At 41.9% G+C, this 19,874-nt stretch overlaps 1 protein-coding gene and 1 non-coding gene across 4 annotated transcripts in view; one reads left to right on the top strand and one right to left on the bottom strand.

Moving 5' to 3' along the window:
* Positions 1-19,874, bottom strand: part of TDRD9 (tudor domain containing 9) — a 107,430-nt gene that overhangs the window by 50,236 nt on the left and 37,320 nt on the right. For 2 of the 3 annotated variants that reach the window (XM_029067841.2, XM_029067852.2), the window contains 6 exons: positions 9,674-9,777; positions 8,199-8,216; positions 7,215-7,279; positions 6,015-6,069; positions 5,749-5,833; positions 52-109 (listed from right to left, as the gene is read on the bottom strand). In XM_029067841.2, the coding sequence (XP_028923674.1) occupies positions 52-109; positions 5,749-5,833; positions 6,015-6,069; positions 7,215-7,279; positions 8,199-8,216; positions 9,674-9,777 (385 nt within the window). The remainder of the gene's footprint in view (positions 1-51; positions 110-5,748; positions 5,834-6,014; positions 6,070-7,214; positions 7,280-8,198; positions 8,217-9,673; positions 9,778-19,874) is intronic. The other variant, XM_029067848.2, reaches the window with a different exon arrangement.
* LOC114815580 lies at positions 14,425-14,562 on the top strand. Its single transcript, XR_003763378.1, has one exon. It is a non-coding gene; the product is annotated as a small nucleolar RNA SNORA7 (small nucleolar RNA).

The raw sequence follows: 19,874 nt of genomic DNA, 5'->3' as shown, positions 1-19,874 counted from the left end.
CAAAGAGCAAATTATGTTGGCTTTTTTGTATAACATAGGAAAGTACTTTACCATATTTTACATCAGGAACTGTTATAGAACTTTCAGCAATATTTGTAGATAAAATGATCTGAGTAACAAAGAAAAAAATTACATCTTGGGCGAGTTCATTGGACACCAAATGCTCGAGTTACAGAATCATTTAAATGATCTAAATGGAAAGATTAGTTCTGAAAAATAGGCTTGAATTCATTATACATCCTCAAATCAAGACTCTTTTCATTCTAAGTGGTATCAGGTTTTGGTGACTTTCTGCACTGTACAGTGGCGATACGCTCTCAGATGAGCATCATCTGAGCATACAAACACAGCGTTCAAAATGACTCCACTCTGAGTTCAAATAGCCAAATTTAATTCAAGGCTTAACGCCTTGAATCCCAACTCTTATCCATTCAGTTCTTTCCTTGCGGCCAACGAGGTTGTATTCTATCCCCTATTAATTGCTCAGGCCAGGTTTCCGACCCTTTTTAAATGAATGCTTCCTACAGCCCTAAATTGCTGGATGGACTTCTCATCTTAACCTCTGTTTTTACCAATTGCTTTGCTAAAATGCCCCAGAATATTCTGATAAAGACCCTGAATCCCCACTCCTCCCACAAGGCACAGCTTTGAGCCACTTCATTTTATCATTCCACTTCCACCTTCAAGATTCAACTTCTGTCTAAAATGCCCTCTTCCTCCTCTTTCACTGCCACATACATACATCCTTTCCATCATTTAAGCAGCTCCTGGAATACCACAGGGGTTTAATAATAATAATGTTGGTATTTGTTAAGCGCTTACTATGTGCCGAGCATTGTTGGGTTTGAATTAACCCAACCACAGGCGCGCGGTCTATACTCTTCACTAAAGGGAAAATTAAGGATGTAAAAGGGGCATCTGAACAATAAGAATAATAATAATAATAATAATGATGGCATTTGTTAAGTGCTTACTATGTGCAAAGTGCTGTTCTAAGCGCTGGGGAGGATACAAAGTGATCAGGTTGTCCCACGTGGGGCTCAAAATCTTAATCCCCATTTTACAGATGGGGGTAACTGAGGCCCAGAGAAGTTAAATGACTTGTCCAAAGTCACATAGCTGACAAGTGGCTCAGTCGGGATTAGAACCCATGACCTCTGACTCCCGAGCCCATGCTCTTTCCACTGAGCCATGCTGCTTCTCTTGAAAGCTGTTGAATGATCAGACGATCAAACAGGGGTATTTGCGGAGCTTGTACTCTGTACTGCCTGCTTGGGCAAAGACAATAAAGTTAGTAGACCCAATACCTGCCCTCCATTCCTAAGATGACCAGAGGGTAGCTATGACTCGGTTATTCCAAGTATCCTGTTGTTTCTGCCAGAGATAGAATTTGGACCTGGATGAACCATGAGTCTGACCCAGATAGTAATATGACTCCTCTTAACAGCTAGAACAGTGCACACTCAGTCAAAAATATCTTCTGAGCACTTACTAATAATAATAATAATGACTGTGTTATTTGTTAAGTGCTTACTTCCTGCCAAGCACTGTTCTAAGCACTGGGGTAGATACAAGGTAATCAGGTCGGACGCAGTCTCTGTCCCACATGGGGCTCACAGTCTTAATCCCCATTTTACAGATGAGGTAACTGAGGCACAGAGAAGTTAAGTGACTTGCCCAAGGTCACATAGCAAACATGAGGCAGAGACGGGATTAGAACACACGTCCTCTGACTTTCAGCCCACGCACTTTCCATTAGGCCATGCTGCTTCTGTGTGCAGAGCCCTGTACCTCCGACTGGGATGAATCCTCAATCTATTTCACTAGCCCTGCCCTCGCCATCTATCTGCAATCTGGCATTTCCTCTTGCCTGCAAATCACTTTCAGTCAGCCACTTTAAGTCCAACATGTCAAAAACCCATATCCTCGCCTCCTCCCCCAAACCCTTTCCTCTACCTAACTTTCCCACCTCTACTATACTTACTGTTCCAAAACCCACAACCTTGATCTTATCTTGTATTCTTTACCCTTTCGCAACTCTCACATACAATCTGTTGCTAAATCCTGCCAACTTTTTCCTCACATTTCCAAGATCTGCCCTTTCCTTTCCATGTAAATGGCCAACACTCCAATCCAGGCACACCTGGTTAGACGACCCTATCAGCCGCCTCACTGTCTCTCTCTCTTCCATCTGTCCTTCGCTTTGCTATTCAGGTTCATCTTTTTAAAATTTCATTCTGCACACATTTTTCCTCAGAAACATATAATGGTTAGCCACATACATTTCTTCTATTGGCTTTCACTTCTCTATGTTCTACCTATCCAACTCTCTTCTCTTACTACACCCTAGCTCACATTACCTATTTCTCCCAAGCTCACTGACCTTCTCATCGTGCTTCATGTTCATCTTCATTGCCTTTCCTCCTTCCCCCTGTTGAGAACTCCTTCCCCCTTCAAATCCATTGGAAATCCAACAGACCACAGCTCTCCCGATCTTTAAAATTCTTCTGACATCCCACCTCTCCTAGAAGGCTCTTCCCAATTAGTTTTTCTTTTTTAAAGGTCATAACCTACTTGTCATCTCAGCTTTTCTCCACAACTTCAGAAATCTAGCACTCTCTACTTCTCTTGCACTTTTGTACAGGTCACTTTCCATATTATCTTATTTGAGCACTTCTTCCTAATTGTAAATTATTTAATGTCTGTCTCCCTGCTAGATTTTAATTAATTCATCAATGGCATGCAGGATCTTAAGCTCCTTCTGGGATTGGATCATTTCTGCTTCTACTGAACTCTTCCAAGCACTTAATACTGTGCTCAGAATAATATTAATGATAATAATAATGATTCTATTTATTAAGCAATTACTATGTGTAAAGTAATGAGGCAGATAAAAGCTAATCAGGCTAATCAGGTTGGGTACAGTCCGTATTCTTTCATTCAATAGTATTTATTGAGCGCTTACTATGTGCAGAGCACTGTACTAAGCGCTTGGGATGAACAAGTCGGCAACAGATAGAGACAGTCCCTGCCGTTTGATGGGCTTACAGTCTAATCGGGGGAGACGGACAGACGAGAACAATGGCACTAAACAGCGTCAAGGGGAAGAACATCTCGTAAAAACAATGGCAACTAAATAGAATCGAGGCGATGTACAATTCATTAACAAAATAAATAGGGTAACGAAAATATATACAGTTGAGCGGACGAGTACAGTGCTGTGGGGATGGGAAGGGAGAGGTGGAGGAGCAGAGGGAAAAGGGGAAAATGAGGCTTTAGCTGCGGAGAGGTAAAGGGGGGATGGCAGAGGGAGTAGAGGGGGAAGAGGAGCTCAGTCTGGGAACGCCTCTTGGAGGAGGTGATTTTTAAGTAAGGTTTTGAAGAGGGAAAGAGAATCAGTTTGGCGGAGGTGAGGAGGGAGGGCGTTCCGGGACCGCGGGAGGACGTGACCCAGGGGTCGACGGCGGGATAGGCGAGACCGAGGGACGGTGAGGAGGTGGGCGGCAGAGGAGCGGAGCGTGCGGGGTGGGCGGCAGAAAGAGAGAAGGGAGGAGAGGTAGGAAGGGGCAAGGTGATGGAGAGCCTCGAAGCCTAGAGTGAGGAGTTTTTGTTTGGAGCGGAGGTCGATAGGCAACCACTGGAGTTGTTTAAGAAGGGGAGTGACATGCCCAGATCGTTTCTGCAGGAAGATGAGCCGGGCAGCGGAGTGAAGAATAGACCGGAGCGGGGCGAGAGAGAAGGAAGGGAGGTCAGAGAGAAGGCTGACACAGTAGTCTAGCCGGGATATGACGAGAGCCCGTAACAGTGAGGTAGCCGTTTGGGTGGAGAGGAAAGGGCGGATCTTGGCGATATTGTAGAGGTGAAACCGGCAGGTCTCGGTAACGGATAGGATGTGTGGGGTGAACGAGAAGGACGAGTCAAGGATGACACCGAGATCGCGGGCCTGCGGGACGGGAAGGATGGTCGTGCCATCCACGGTGATAGAGAAGTCTGGGAGCGGACCAGGTTTGAGAGGGAAGATGAGGAGCTCAGTCTTGCTCATGTTGAGTTTTAGGTGGCGGGCCGACATCCAGGTGGAGACGTCCCGGAGGCGGGAGGAGATGCGAGCCTGAAGGGAGGGGGAGAGGACAGGGGCGGAGATGTAGATCTGCGTGTCATCTGCGTAGATATGGTAGTCAAAGCCGTGAGAGCGGATGAGTTCACCGAGGGAGTGAGTGTAAATGGAGAACAGAAGAGGGCCAAGAACTGACCCTTGAGGAACTCCAACAGTTAAAGGATGGGAGGGGGAGGAGGCTCCAGCGTAGGAGACCGAGAATGATCGGCCAGAGAGGTAAGAGGAGAACCGGGAGAGGACAGAGTCCGTGAAGCCAAGGTGAGATAAGGTATGGAGGAGGAGGGGATGGTCGACAGTGTCAAAGGCAGCAGAGAGGTCAAGGAGGATCAGAATGGAGTAGGAGCCATTGGATTTGGCAAGAAGGAGGTCATGGGTGACCTTAGAGAGAGCAGTCTCGGTAGAGTGGAGGGGACGGAAGCCAGATTGGAGGGGGTCTAGGAGAGAATGGGAGTTAAGGAATTCTAGGCATCGATTGTAGACGACTCGTTCTAGGATTTTGGAAAGGAAGGGTAGTAGGGAGATAGGACGATAACTGGAGGGGGAAGTGGGGTCAAGAGCGGGTTTTTTTAGGATGGGGGAGACGTGGGCATGTTTGAAGGCAGAGGGGAAGGAGCCCTTGGAGATTGAGTGGTTAAAAATAGAAGTTAAGGAATCCCACATGGGGCTCAAAGTCTTAATCTCCATTTGACAGATGAGGTAACTGATGCACAGAGAAGTGAAGTGACTTGCCCAAGGCCACATAACAGACAAGTGGCAGGCCCAGGATTAGAACCCGGATCCTTCTGACTGCCAGGCCTGTGCTCCATCCATTAGGCCATGCTGCTTCTGAACACAGTAAGTACTTAATAAATATTACTGGATTGATTCTGTCACTCATTTTCTATCCTTGACATTATCGGCACATTATGCTAATCCCATATTTTAACACATAATGGCCTTAGCCACTATTGAGAGTTTTCCAAACCCAACCCTGCAAAAAGTAAAATCTTTTAACAGCTTGATACTCAGTAAAATACTCAATTAAAAAAAAAAACCATGGCCTTGCATGTCTCAGATAATACAGATAACCAAATCAATAAGCAGTGTGGTCTAGTGGACAGAGCATGGGCCTGGGAGTCAAAAGAACTTGGGTTCTAATCACACCTTTGCCATTTGTCTGCTGTGTGACCTTGGACAAGTCACTTCACTTCTCTCAGTTCCCTCATCTGTAAAAATGGGGATTAAGACTGTGAGCCCCAGGTGGGACATGGACTCTGTCCAACCTGATTAGCTTGAATCTACCCCCAGATCTTAGTATAGTGCCTTGCACGCAGTAAGCATTTAACAAATGTCATAAAAAAATTTCAGAAAATAAAATGAAATATTAATGTCAGTAAATATTGCGAGTCAAAATGTACTTCATACATTAGTATTATTATTATTAGGAATAATAATGGCATTTGTTAAGCACTGGGGGAAATATAATAAAAGCAGGTTGAATACAGACCCTTTCCCACACCGGGCTCACAGTCTAAGAGGGAGAGAGAAAAGCTACTTTATCCCCATTTTTCAGATAAGGTAAGTGACCTGCCAAGGGTCAAACGAAAGGCAAGTGTCAAAATTAGGATAAGCCCTTCTTTTCCCAATTTTCTTACCTTTCGATAACCATGGACAGGAGATAAAAAGACATTATTCTGTTCTTCCAAAGTCACACTTGAATGAAGTGGATACACCTGCAATCTTAAAAAAAAAAAGGACCAAGCAAATGTCTAACCAGATTGTAGTTTTACATAGTTATACATAAGCCTTACAACATGACAGACTGCTCCTTGTTTTGACAGGGAATTACAGTATTGTGCAACACAAGCAAATGAACTTTTCCAAGACAAATAAATTTTCCCTTCAAATTACTTTAACCTACCTTTTGCGAACCACGTTTGTAAGTAATTCAAGCAAGTGATTTATTTCAGCTAAACCTGTAAACGAGATACTAAAGTTCAACAATAGGTTTTTATGTTACATTGAAATCACAATACATGTCAGAGAAGAAAAGTAGTTCTGCCCAATTCACTTAATACAGAGAAATCTGTCCCTCCTATTCAAATATGATGCTGTTTCTCATATTTATTAGACTTCCCTTTTTCCCCACTGCCCATAAATACAAAAATAAAAATAGGTCAAAATAGTATTTAACACCAAAATTAAGTTGCCAATTTTTTTTTAAATGTGCCTGTATTTGCTCAAAAGATATCTACATAGTTTTGCAGTTGGTTCAAAAATCTTTAGGCTTGCCAGAAGGGCTATGACCTAAGTTGCAGCAAAATCTTCCAGGTTGCATTGAATATATCAAATGCAACTAATGAATATGAAAAGAAAAGTTGTTTTTATCTAAGAGGAAATTGCTACTGAGGTATGAGCCCTCCCAACCCAATGGCTCTGCTCCACATTTGTTAGATGCCAAACAGAAACACAGTGGCCTGCAATTATTTTAGTGTAGAAGTATTTTAATGTCTGTTTCCCCCTAGACTGTAAACTCCTGGTGGGTAGGGAATGTGTCTTCCAACTCTGTGCATTGCCTAGTGAATAGAGCAAGGGCCTGGGAGAAGGAAGGACCTGGTTAAAATTCCATCTCCGCCATTTGTCTGCTGTGTGACCTTGGGCAAATCACTTCACTTCTCTGGACCTCAGTTCCTTCATCTGTAAAATAGGGATTAAGAGTGTGCGCCCCATGTGGAACAGGGACTGTATCCAATCTGACTAGCGTTCATCTCCCCCAGAGTTTAGGACAATGCTTGCCACATAGTAAGCGGTTAACAAATACCATCTTTAGTATTATTATTACTCAGTAAGCACTTAATACCACTGATTGATGGATTAGGGGATCACAGGAGCCCTTGTAAGGACTGAGGCATGGAAAGTAGGGGGGTTCAAAAAGATTTGTAAGCCACAAATCTCAGGCAGAGGCCTCATAAGAGAACACTGAGCTTTAAGATTTGCTTTCTTTTTCTGATTCACATTAGCTAGAAGACATCTTTTTCCAAAAAGCCTGATAGCCAAACACTTTCTTTATCCACTCCTCCCGCTAAATTAAAGTCCAAGTTTTTTTTAAAGTGTCACTCACCTGGCAAAAATACCAACACGCTACTACGTTCTGGCAAAAATCTTGAACTTGACTTGGTCGGGTCCCTGATATAAAAAGAATGATACGAGTAAGATCACATAAACCCATTGTTCTCCATTTTATTCAGTCTACAGAAATATGTCTAAAGAAAATTAGGATTCTAATAATGGCTGTCTGGTTCCAGAGTCCTTATCACTTTTTATTGCCCAAATTCTAAGATTTAATGGTTGGAGGAGAAGGTTGTAGAACACGTCGTTTTTGGACCCAAAGAGTCACTAAACTGCTCATTGGCATAAAAGAGAGAGAGGACAAAGCAAAAGGATGTGGAAGAGGAGACACCTAGTTGGTAAAGTATGGATTTGACATTCAGGATAACTGTTTTATTTTTTTTTTATCTCTGGTAAAATCAGATTATTTGTATAAATTTCTGTTGCATTTTGGTTATTATTTTCACATTCCTTTTGAGGGTTTGCAAATACCTAACTTAATACTCAACATCACAGCAACCTGCTGGCACAGAATTGCTCAGAGGAGCAGCATGCCTTAGTGGAAAGAGCCCGGGCTTGGGAGTCAAAGGTCATGGGTTCTAATTCCAGCTCTGCCACTTGTCAGCTGTGTGACCTTGGGCAAGTCTTTTCACTTCTCTGTGCCTCAGTTACCTCATCTATAAAATGGGGATAAAGACTGTGAGTCCCATGTGGAACAAGCTCATTACCTTGTATCTATTCTAGCACTTAGATCAGTGCTTGGCCCATAGTAAGCACTTAACAAATGCCATCATCATTAATATTATTATTATCATTATTCATGTAAAACTGCTTAGTTTAGGGTACTAAACTAAATTTAGCTTAGTTTACCCTAAGTTTACCCTAAACTTGGGGTAGGTCCAGGATCAATCCAAAACTTGGTTTGAAAGTGAAGGTTCCATTTTGCAGTGAAAAAGACAACATATAAGAGCTAGGTAAAACAGGTAAAAACCATTACCTCAAGAAACCCTGGATACTTTCCAGATCGGAGAGAAGGGAAAACCACAGAAAAAAGAAAGAAAAAAAGGTAGCATTTAAAAATGAATAAGCCTCCTAGATATCTCATTCCTAAAAACATACCAATTCTATTAATAACGGGGAAGATACTAACAGTTCACTGACAGTCAATGCTGAAAAACAGCATGGTCTAATGGAAAGAACACGAGTCTGGGAGTCAGAGGACCTGGATTTCCCTTATGTTTTTCTGTATGCAGTCATATCAGATGACCGAAGAATTGTCAAAGTTCCCCAGGAGACAATCAAGAAAAGACCGACAAGATTTTTGTGTTTCTTTTCAGATTCAGTCTGGGTGGGGAGTAGGAGTAGGGTCTTTAAAAAAAATTCAAAAGCTTCTCTGTTTAACAAGATACATTAAAAAATGAATCTGGCATAATTTAGGACTACTAGTGAAAAGTACACTTTGCCCTGTGTAAGCAAGCTCTTCATTCATCAACTAATCAATCAATCCACCAATGGTTTTTATTAGGTGCTCAATAAGAGCTTTTTTATGGTATTTGTTAAGTGCTTCCTAAGTGCCAGGAACTGTACTAAGCACTAGGAACTGTACTAAGCAATGGGGTAGATACAAACTTATCGGGTTGGACCCAGTCCCTGTCCCACATGGGGTTCAGAGTCTTAATCCCCATTTTATAGGTATTGAACTGACAAAGGCCCATAGAAGTTAAGTGACTTGCCCAAGGTCACACAGCAGGCAAATGGTGGAGCTGGATTAGAACCCATGTCATTCTGACTCCCAGGTTCATGCTCTATCCACTACACTATGCTGCTTCTCAAGTATTGCAAATAGTCAAGTATGTGGTATTTAAAATTCTGACAATTTCTGCCCTTGAGTCAGGTGAGAGGGTGTGAGAGAAAGGGTAAAGCTGAGAAGAGATATGTTGGAAGTAGACAAAATAATGATTGGTGTGAGTGGAGGGAATAGAATTATTAAGCAAAGTTCAAAAGAGAATAAGGAGGCATAAATGAAGTTTGAAGGAGGGAGCTTCAAAGCAAACAAGAGGAAACACGTTTATATAGAACAGATGATAAGCCTATGAAATGTGAATATCCAGTGGCAATAGGCAAAAGAAGGATTTAAGAATGATTAAAGCCTAAAGAATAGTCTGCCTTCTGCATCTTTGTAAAGCAGATACAATTCCAGCCTCAGGCATTATGTCCAAGCTTTTGTGACTACCAGTCCAAAATTTCCACTTGGCTTGGCTTTAGCGATTGAGCCTTTTAAGTCTATTTAGAAGTAAAAAAGAATTCCAGGACTTCAATCAAAGCCCGATGAATCAAATTAAATAATTTCAAGGAACTATTAATAGTTAAAGAGGCAAGGTGTAATTAGTTGAAGTCATAACTTCAAGTTGTAGCAGCCTACAGCATTAATGACAATTTTCAGAAAGCAATAAAGCAAAATTCTTCTCTTACCCATTTTCTTGCATTTCCAAATCATCGAAAAATAGGATCAATGAGATGGCAACCTCGTATATATCTTTAGTTATCATTGGTTCATCATGAACCTGAGGAGTAAGCTTAAAAAAGAGATTGAAAAAATATTCAGTTGAGGATGACCATTAGAATCAATACAAAAATTACTGTTGTCAGCAAACAGTACAGTATTATCATCTGTAAAACTCACTTTGGGTTACAGTAGTGACGTGAAGGGTTTAAATCTTTAGTTAGTAAAGGTTTTGTACTGAATTAACAATGATCCAATTTAGAAACAATTGTTTCAACAAATACATTTTCCTCTCTGATACTCCTAATAAAAATTAAGGGGTCCAGCGTACCCAGGGAGACAAAATATTTAACATATCTTAATATTACTTTTATTTCATTTTTACTCTGAAGAGGAAGCAAATGTGATTCCAATCCAGTTAGAGTCTATCCATAAGACAGGTTAGGGATATTTAGAAAAGAAAATAAGTGTGGTATTTCTTAAGTGCTTACTCAGTGCCAGGTACTGTACTAAGCTCTGGAGAAATCAGTTTGGCCACAGTTCAAGCCCACATGAACCGCACAGTATCAATCCCCACTTGGCAGAGAAGCAGAGAAGCAGCATGGCTCAATGGAAAGAGCATGGGCTTGGGAGTCCGAGGTCATGGGTTTGAATCCCAGCTCTGCCACTTGTCAGCTGTTTGACTGTGGGCAAGTCACTTCACTTCTCTGTGCCTCAGTTACCTCATCTGGAAAATGGGGATTAACTGTGAGCCTCACGTGGGACAACCTGATTACCCTGTATCTACCCTAGCACTTAGAACAGTACTCTGCACATAGTAAGTGCTTAACAAATACCAACATTATTATTATTATTATTATTATGTGACTTGCCCAAGGTCACAGAGTAGACAAGTGGCGGATCTGGATTAGAACCCAGGTCCTCTGACTCCTAGGCCTCTGGTCTTCTCAGTAGGCCATGCAATTAAAATAGCCGTGATGTGTTCCTTGAAAACAAGGAAGTATCATAAAGACTGTATCATAGGGCACATTTTTCAATAGATTTACAAGCAATTTAATAATAATAATAATGTTAATGCTACTTGTTAAGCACTTACTATGTGCCAGGCACTATACTAAGCTCTGGGGCAGATATGAGCAAATCAGGTTGGACACAGTCCCTGTCCCACATGGGGCTCACAGTTTTAATCCCTTTTTTAAGGTTGAGGGAACTGAGGCCCAAGGTCACTCAGCAGACAAGTGGCAGATCCAGGATTAGAACCCATGACCTTCTGACTTCCAGGCCCACGCTCTATCCACTACGCTATGTCGCTTCCTTTTTTAGGTTGTGTTCCAGGACTAGCCCCGACAGAATAATTGGGCCCCGTAGGTTAGTAAAAATTACATTATAAATCCAACCCTTCCACCACACTTTCTTCATTTATTCCCTTTCTTCTTCCTAAAAACTTTCCAGTTCCCCGGTACCCCAAACCTGGCTCCTTCTTCTTCTATCTCCCACCCCCAAACTCCAGTACTGTATCTTTCTAACCACCAAGTCCCTCTTGCACCAAAAAGGCATTTTTTAAGAGGCAGAACAAACTGCACTGGAAAAGCAGCTCTGTTATAAGGATACTGAAAACAATGCGGGCAATTCACTTCAAATCAGTTCCAATACATTTTTGTGCAAAACAAGGCATGATTTTAAATTGGGACATTCCAGTGCCCCGGAAGTTCTGTTTAGTTGTTCTTTGAAGGTAACTTTCAAGAATCTCTTCCACCCATACCCTTGTCCTCTTCCCTTCATTCCCATCCCTACCAGCTCCGAGGGATACAGTCAAATTAGAAAAGCCCTCCAAGCTTAGATTCTCCTCCCATCCCTTCCACTCAATCAATAATATTTTTATGGCACTTGTGTGCAGAACACTATATTAAACATTTGTGAATGTACAGTAAAGTAGAGCCAGTAGACACCATCCCTGCCCACAATGATCTTAGAGTCTACAGGGGAAGATGGACATTAAAATAAATGAAAGGTGGGGGAAATAGTAGAGATATGGACATGAGATGTGGGTCTTTGTGAGTAATAAACTTCCAACTTTTCTATCTCGCCACACTTCCTCAACCCCATCTCAGAACTAAACAATGATCCACTTTGAAAAGAGGTCTTTCTTAAAGCAGGGTTTTAAAAGCATTTCTCCCTGACTGTAACAGAAATTCAAATCTGCAGCATGCATCCAAAGACATTCTGTTACTTTTTTATTCAAGATTCATTTTTGCTTAGTATGGAATAGACCCAGTTCTAATTCCAAGACATGAATGGGATATGACTACTAAATTTAATTTAAAAAACTCTAAATGGCATTTCAAAATACATTTCCTGTTAGACATTTTTTACAGTATTTGTTAAACACTTACAATGAGTGAATCGTGGCCTAAGCTCTGGGGTAGATACAAGATAATCAAGTTGGACACAGTCCATGTCCCACCTGGGACTCGCAATCTTAATCCCCATTTTACCGATGAGGGAACTGAGCGACAGGGAAATTAAGTGACTTGCCCGAGGTCATACGGCAGAGCCGGAATTAAAACCCAAGTCCTTCTGAATCCCAGGCCCATGCTCTTTCCACTAGGCCATGTAGTTTCTCATTTATTTTCAGTGTTTTGGTCAGAATAGACGCCTATTCACCAATAGGACAAAAGGAAAAGCAATTGGCTGCACAACTGATTATATATATATTTTTTTTACATATATATATATATATATATATATATATATATATACAGCTGGGGGAAGATAGAAACGTCTAAGTAGTAGAGGTAGCTGGTGGATTGATGTGACTAGGATTGTTGGAGGCTAATTATTTAATTATTTGTAATGAATTAACTTGTTTACATTAATGTCGGTCTCCCCCTCTAGACTGTAGGCTCGTTGTGGGCAGGGAATCTGCCTGTTTGTTGCTTTATAGTACTTTCCAAAGTGCTTAGTACAGTGCTTTGTACACAGTAAGCGCTCAATAAATACAACTGAATGAATTATTTGAATAATGATGAATAATGATGGTATTTGTTAAGCACTTACTATGTGTCAGGCACTGTTCTAAGCGCTGGGGGGAGGGGGGCCGGAGGGGAATACAAGGTAATCAGGTTGTCCCACGTGGGGCTCGCAGTCTTAATCCCCATTTTACAGATGAGGTAACTGAGGGACAGAGAAGTGAAATGACTTGCCCAAAGTCACCCAGTTGACAGGCGGCAGGGCCAGAATTAGAACCCATGACCTCTGACTCCCAAGCCCGGGCTCTTTCCACTGAGCCACGCTGCTTGGATAAGGAAGAAGAGTTGCAGGGTGGGGGAATGGCGTGGGCGAGGTGTGGAAGTAGGAATTATAAGTGAGGTACCACAACAAGTTCAGTGTGAAGAGAGCAAACTAGAGTTCAGTTTGAAGAGAGCAAACTAGACAAAGGAAGCGGATACATGCCAGGGAAACTCGGTGGGGAGTTTTGAAGTCCATCCCAAGTTTGTGCTTGATACTGAGGGAAATGGGAAATTCTCAGGAAATTCACAGGAAAATTTCTCAGGGAGATGAGTGATGAGCAAAGCTTCCAGAAAGTGAACTGGGCAGCCGCAAGGAGTGTGGGTTGGGAGCAGAGAGACAATTGAGGAAGCAGATTCAACATTATCTGTTGCCGAACTGTACACTCCAAGCGCTTAGTCCAGTGCTCTGCACATAGTAAGCACTCAATAAATACGACTGAATGAATGAACAGTTTGGCCACAATGTGGATACGCACAGAATACCAAATTGGGGTCATCTATTTGTTTTTGTTGAGGTCATCTCTCACAATTCTCTCTTTACTTCACCGTGATTATTAAATACACTGATTTCTACCAGGACACATGCTTTCACTTGCACCTCTTGGCTAGAATGCAACAGCAGGATTATGGAATCTCCTTCCAACAACACACACTTATGGATACAGCATGGCACAGAGTCAGGAGAAACAGTTGTCATTCACACGGCGTGGGACTGGGTGAATAGCACCAAGAGAGTTTTCCTTAATGCAGGGTTCTGTGAGATCAGAGCCCCTCACATTAAACACCTGGACGTATTTATAAAATGAACTAATTCTTTGATTTCTCTCATCACTGATGAATGGTCAAATGTGTTAAACCCTGTGCATAGATACCTGCACCCAGAGAAACATATACATAACCAAATTATAAAGATTCATTCATTCAATAGTATTTATTGAGCGCTTACTATGTGCAGAGCACTGGACTAAGTGCTTGGAATGTACAATTTGGCAACAAATAGAGACAATCCTTGCCCAATGACAGGCTTACAGTCTAATCGGGGGAGACAGAAGGACAAAAACAAGACAACATAATCACGATAAATAGAATCAAGATCATGTCTACTGGGATTTGATACCAAGACTATGCAGGGCATAACTTTTTTTATGGTATTTATTAAGTGCTTGCAACCAGCGTGGCTCAATGGAAAGAGCTCTGGGCTTGGGAGTCCGAGGTCATGGGTTCTAATCCTGGCTCCGCCACTTGTCAGCTGTGTGACTGTGGGCAAGTCACTTCACTTCTCTGTGCCTCAGCTCCCTCATCTGTAAAATGGGGATTGAGAATGTGAGCCCCACGTGGGACAACCTGATCCCCTTGTATCCCCCAGCGCTTAGAACTTTGCACATAGTAAGTGCTTAACAAATACCATTATTATTATTACTCTTCAACTCCTCCTCTCAGGGTCGCATCTGGAGAGTTTCCATTACCCTACCAGTCTCAGCTATGGGAGGGAGAGTCAAGCAGAGGCCTACCCATTCCATTCCTAGTTTAGGCAGCGGCTGGCAAGTGGAAGACAATCCGCTACAAGTCAAAACTCACCCGTGCTGGGCAGCAGCGGCACGGGAGAGAGTCGAGGGCGGAGACTCAAGTTGACTGTGAGGAAGGAGGCGATGGTAAACCACTTCTGTATTTTACCAAGAAAACTCTATGGATACCCTACCGGAACTATTGCAGATGGAGAGCGGGCCGTTCTGGGAGAGATACGTCCGTGGTGTCGCTGTGGGTCAGAAACGACTCGACGGCATAAGACAAAACTCTTCAACTCCCTTCTGTATCGCCCTGATTTGCCCCCTTTATTCATCCCTCCTTTCCAACCCCACAGCACATATGTACATATGGAGAAGCAGCGTGGCTCAGTGGAAAGAGCACGGGCGTAGGAGTCAGAGGTCATGGGTTCTAATCCCGGCTCTGCCACCTGTCAGCTGTGTGACTTTGGGCAAGTCACTTAACTTCTCGGTGCCTCAGTGACCTCATCTGGAAAATGGGGATTAAGACTGTGAACCTCACGTGGGACAATCTGATTACCCTGTATCTACCCCAGCGCTTAGAACAGTCCTCGGCGCATAGTAAGCGCTTAACAAATACCAACATTATTATTATTATAACTGCAATTCATTTATTTGTATTAATGCCTGCCTCTCCCTGTAGCCTGTAAGCTCATTATGGGCAAGGATTGTGTCTGTTTTGTTGTTATATTGTACTCTCCCAAGAACTGACTATGTGTCAGGTACTGTTCTACTGGAGCTGGGGCAAAAAGACTCTACTGTGAGCCCATCACTGGGCAGAGATTGTCTCTATCTGTTGCTGAATTGTACATTCCGAGCGCTTAGTACAGTGCTCTGCACACAGTAAGCACTCAATCAATACTATTGAATGAACGACTCTGGCTAGAATCCTGTCAGCAGTGGAGTGATAGCTATGTAACTGTGGTAGACTCATTTTTCCTTTTTCTTCTTGACAATGCTAATGAAGATGATGGCCTCTCTGAGCTCCTGTGGCATCACCTCAGTCTTCCATACTCTGAGAAGATGTCTGTAAAAGGATTCCAATTCGGGGTTGTCCCTATGCTTGGCAGATTTAAAACAAATTAATAATAATAATTTAAATTATTTCAGATTCAATTGATCAACCGGATTTATTGAGCACTTACTATGTGCAGGGCACTATACTAAACTCCTGGACAGTACACTGTAAGGGAGTTGGTTAGACCCATTCCCTGCCCACAGGGAGCTTTCAGTCTAGAAGCAGCATAGCCTAGTGGCTAGAGCACAGGCCTGGGAGTCAGAGGATGTGGGTTCTAATCCCGGTTCCACCACTTCTCTGTTGTATGACCTTGGGGGAGTCACTTCACTTCTCTGGGCCTCAGTTACCTCATCTGTACAGTGGGGATTAAGACTGTGAGCCCCACATAGGACAACCTGATTAGCTTGTATTTACCCCGTGCTTAGAACAGTGCTTGGCAGATAGTAAGTGCTTAACAAATACCATTATAATGATAATAATAATAGAAGACTTTCATTAACATAAAGTCGAAAGTATAAAGATGCACTGTTTCTTAGATAAGGTTTAAAATATAGGGTTCGTGGGGTTGTACTTTATGCTCTTTTCTCTGGAGTGGAGGTGAAGTTAGGCATCATCATCTAACTTTCATTTAAAAATAATTATGCAGGGAGGTTTCCTGGATAAAGCAGAGGCCCAGAAATCAGAAGGACCTGGGTACTAATCCCAGATCCACCACTTGTCTGCTCTGTGACCTTGGGCAAGTCCCTTAACTTCTCTGTGCCTCAGTTACTTCATCTGTAAAATGGGGATTAAGATTATGAGTCCCATGTAGGACAGGGACTGTGTCCAAGATGATTAGAGTGTATCTACCCCAGCACTTGGTACAGTGTCTGGAACACAGTAAGTGCTTAACAAATACAACTAAAAAAGGCCTAGAATAGCAGATCAGATTTTTGGAAATCTGAAACTTAGTGCCAACTCTGAGAACGTTTCTATTTCCAATCTACAGCTAATAAGGAAAAAGACAATATCAAACCTAAAGAAATTAATGGAACTGAAAAACTTCAAGAGAAATTTCCTAAATCATTAAAACCATGTTTAACTTCACTCAGGGAACTGTACTTATAGAAAATGCTTTACAAACGAAAAAAGTGATGATTCTGTAGGCAACAGGGAGAAAAAAAGAATTACATAAAATTATCTTTGAAAATATGCTTTTGCATTAAAATATACATGTCTATGCTTTATGCAAACTTACTCCACACTTATTAGATGACTTTACTCCTCTAAGGGTTACTTTTCTTTAGCAAAATTTAGATTTAAAATGAGATTGGAGTGGGAGAAAAGTACAGAACCGCTTAAGAGCTAAAGTAGTAATTTTTCCCCTGAGTCCAAAAGCTGCTATTTTGTGCTAAACACGAAAAACACTGGAAGCTTGTCTTACAATAGAAAACAATTATTCCTAATTTAGAATAATGTTTCCAAATATGTGCTTGGTTCATTTCAACGGTTAGGAAAAAATTTATCATCGAACAATTTTACCAACTTGAGGAATTTTTCTCCATCTCCCGGAATCCAAAGACTTTCTTCAACTTGAGTTTCTATTATAAAGGACAGTCATGACACCTGGCAATGCCTTTCCTTTTTCTCTCTGACAAGCTGATTTCCAAAGAGTTAAAAATACAGTAGATCTTCTGCATTTACAGCAGACTAAACTCTAAGGAAATGCTGTGGGATTTCAAAAATCTCAACGTTTTCAAGAAGAAAGTTGGGAAAGCTTTTAGTAGAAATTAAAATAGCACTTTGTTGCTGGCACGATCTTGGCATAGTACTTATGGACTAGATATGCAAAAATATTACCAACCATGCTGTTCCAAAAACTAAATGTGGCATAGGAGAAACGTTCTTTGTTAGTCGTCAGAAAAAGAAAATATGCATAGGGAACAATCCTGCTTTTATACATCTTACAAAAGCATTTGGCATCATTGGAGAGCTTCTAACATGTCTCCAGAAATTCTGGGAGTCTGAAAAGGTATACCCAAAGTATACCCATATTTCTTGGGCTTCTCCACAAATGAAGTGACTGGCTAGATGTAATAAAGTTGGAGGTATCTTGCTTGAGCTATCACCAAGTGAATAAAATAAGTTTGTGCAAAAAGTTGTATGATATTTTACTTATTCTACATTCCCAGACTTGGGGGACCAAAAGGGTCCAGGAAGCAAGGTGTTAAAATACATTTCTGATGCTTTAGAAAATGCTGCTGGGAATGCTACTAGTTTCCATTTTTCACCCTCTATATTTAGCTAAATTGATTTTCAGGGAGTAGGGTTTCAGAGCTATGTTTCAGGATTTCATTGTTTGTGGTACCATTTCCATGGCCTAGTGGAAAGACAATGGGCCCAGGTATGGCCCATGGTATTTGTTTATGGTATTATGGTATTATGGTATTTTTTATAGTATTTGTTATGAGCTATGTGCCAGGCACTAGATTAAGCACTGGGGTTGATACAACGTAATCAGGCTGGACGCAGTCCCTGTCCCCCATAGGAATTACAAGTCTTAATCCCCATTTTACAGATGAGAGAACTGAGGCACAGAGAAGTTTAGTGATTTGTCCAAAGTCGCAGAGCTGGGATTAGAACCCAGGTCCTCTGACTTGCAGGTCTGTACTCTTTCCACTAACCCATGCTCTTCTCAACTCTAAGTTCTTCTAGACTGTAAGCTCTTGTAGGCAGGGAACATGTCTACCAACTCTATTATATTTTACTCTTCCCAGTGCTTAGTACAGTATTCTATACACAGAAAGCATTCTGACTCCTAGGCCCGTGTTCTTTCCACTACGCCATGCAAATAGTAACACAAACAATTGAAATCCTGGAACACAGTTAACTCTGAAACCCTACTCCCTGAAAACCAATTTAGCTAAATATAGAGGGTGAAGAATGGAAAATAGTAGCATTCCCAGACAGCTACCATACGGTGAGCTGGAGTAGGATGATCATAATCCACGAAGAAAGGGGAAATCTCTTAAAAAACAGTGAGGCGCAACCACTGAGAAGCAGCGAAGCCCAGTAAAATAGCATGGGCCTGGAGGTCTGAATACCTGAGTTCAAATCCCGGCTCTGCCACTTGTCTGCTGTGTGATCTTGGGCAAGTCACTTCACTTCTCTGGGCCTCAGTTACCTCATCTGTAAAATGGGGATTAAGAATACAAGCCCCATGTGGGACATGGACTGAGTCCAACCTGACTGGCTTGCATCTACCCCAGTACTTAGTACAGTGCCTGGAACATAGTAATCACTTAACAAATACCATAAAAAAAGTGACAAACAAAAAAAACCAATAAATGGCATTACTAGATAAGACAACAGTGGCTGGTATCCCAGCCTGATAGGGGGCAGTCGGAGATGGCTCTCTCTAAGCAAAGCTTACCTGAAGACTGTGTCAAGAAACAATATTGACAACAGCCCCAGGTGCTGCAAATAGCAAGCACAAATGATGGGTAGTTCAGGTAAGACCCAGGTGGAATGGCTTCTAGAAACTTCCACCGATGGGTGTATCAAGGCCTGGCCTGAGCAGCCGGTCAAACTAAGAACACAGCAAAAAACAGTTTTGTTTTTTCTTTTGTATTGGAAGGAAGGAAGGGACTGTTAGGAGCAGATCTGCAGTTTTAACCACACCTACACCAGCATAAAATCCATTGTAAGGTGCAACATCTTGGAACACCAAGAGCACACTCAAATATAGGTTTGTAGCTCCAAATTAAAAGATGCTCAGCTCAAAAGAAAATTTTTAAATAATGGAACATCATGACAAAGAAGCACTATGGTCTAGTGGATGGAGCAAGGGCCTGGGGGTCAAAGGGACTGGGTTCTATTGCTGGCTCTGCTACTCATTTGCTGTGTGACCTTGGGCAAGTTACTTTGCTTCTCTAGTTACCTCATCTGTAAAATGGGGATTAAGACTGTAAGCCCTATGTGGGACAGGGACTTTGTTAAACCTGATTAGCTTGTATCTACCCCCAGCATTTAAAACAGTGCCTAACACACAGTAAGCACTTAACAACACACACATACAAGAAAAAAAAATGTCAAAAATTAGAAAAGCAGTGTTCCTTTTCATGGATTTTGGCTAAAAACATCTGGCAATGCTGTATTTTCCTAAAATGTTCAGCAGCCCTGCCACAGTTAAAACATTTTAAACAAATTCCTTTGAAAAGCAATTAACTTTCTCGTGAACTGCCTCAGTGTCTTCGTGACAGTTTTCCCCAAGCATTTTTCACGGACATCAGATTTTACCTAATCATTTCCTCGCAAGCTATTTGCGCTGACATGCCAG

The sequence above is a fragment of the Ornithorhynchus anatinus genome, chromosome 1, assembly GCF_004115215.2.
Source record: "Ornithorhynchus anatinus isolate Pmale09 chromosome 1, mOrnAna1.pri.v4, whole genome shotgun sequence".
NCBI lineage: Eukaryota > Metazoa > Chordata > Mammalia > Monotremata > Ornithorhynchidae > Ornithorhynchus > Ornithorhynchus anatinus.
This window is presented reverse-complemented; position numbering and strand designations above follow the sequence as displayed.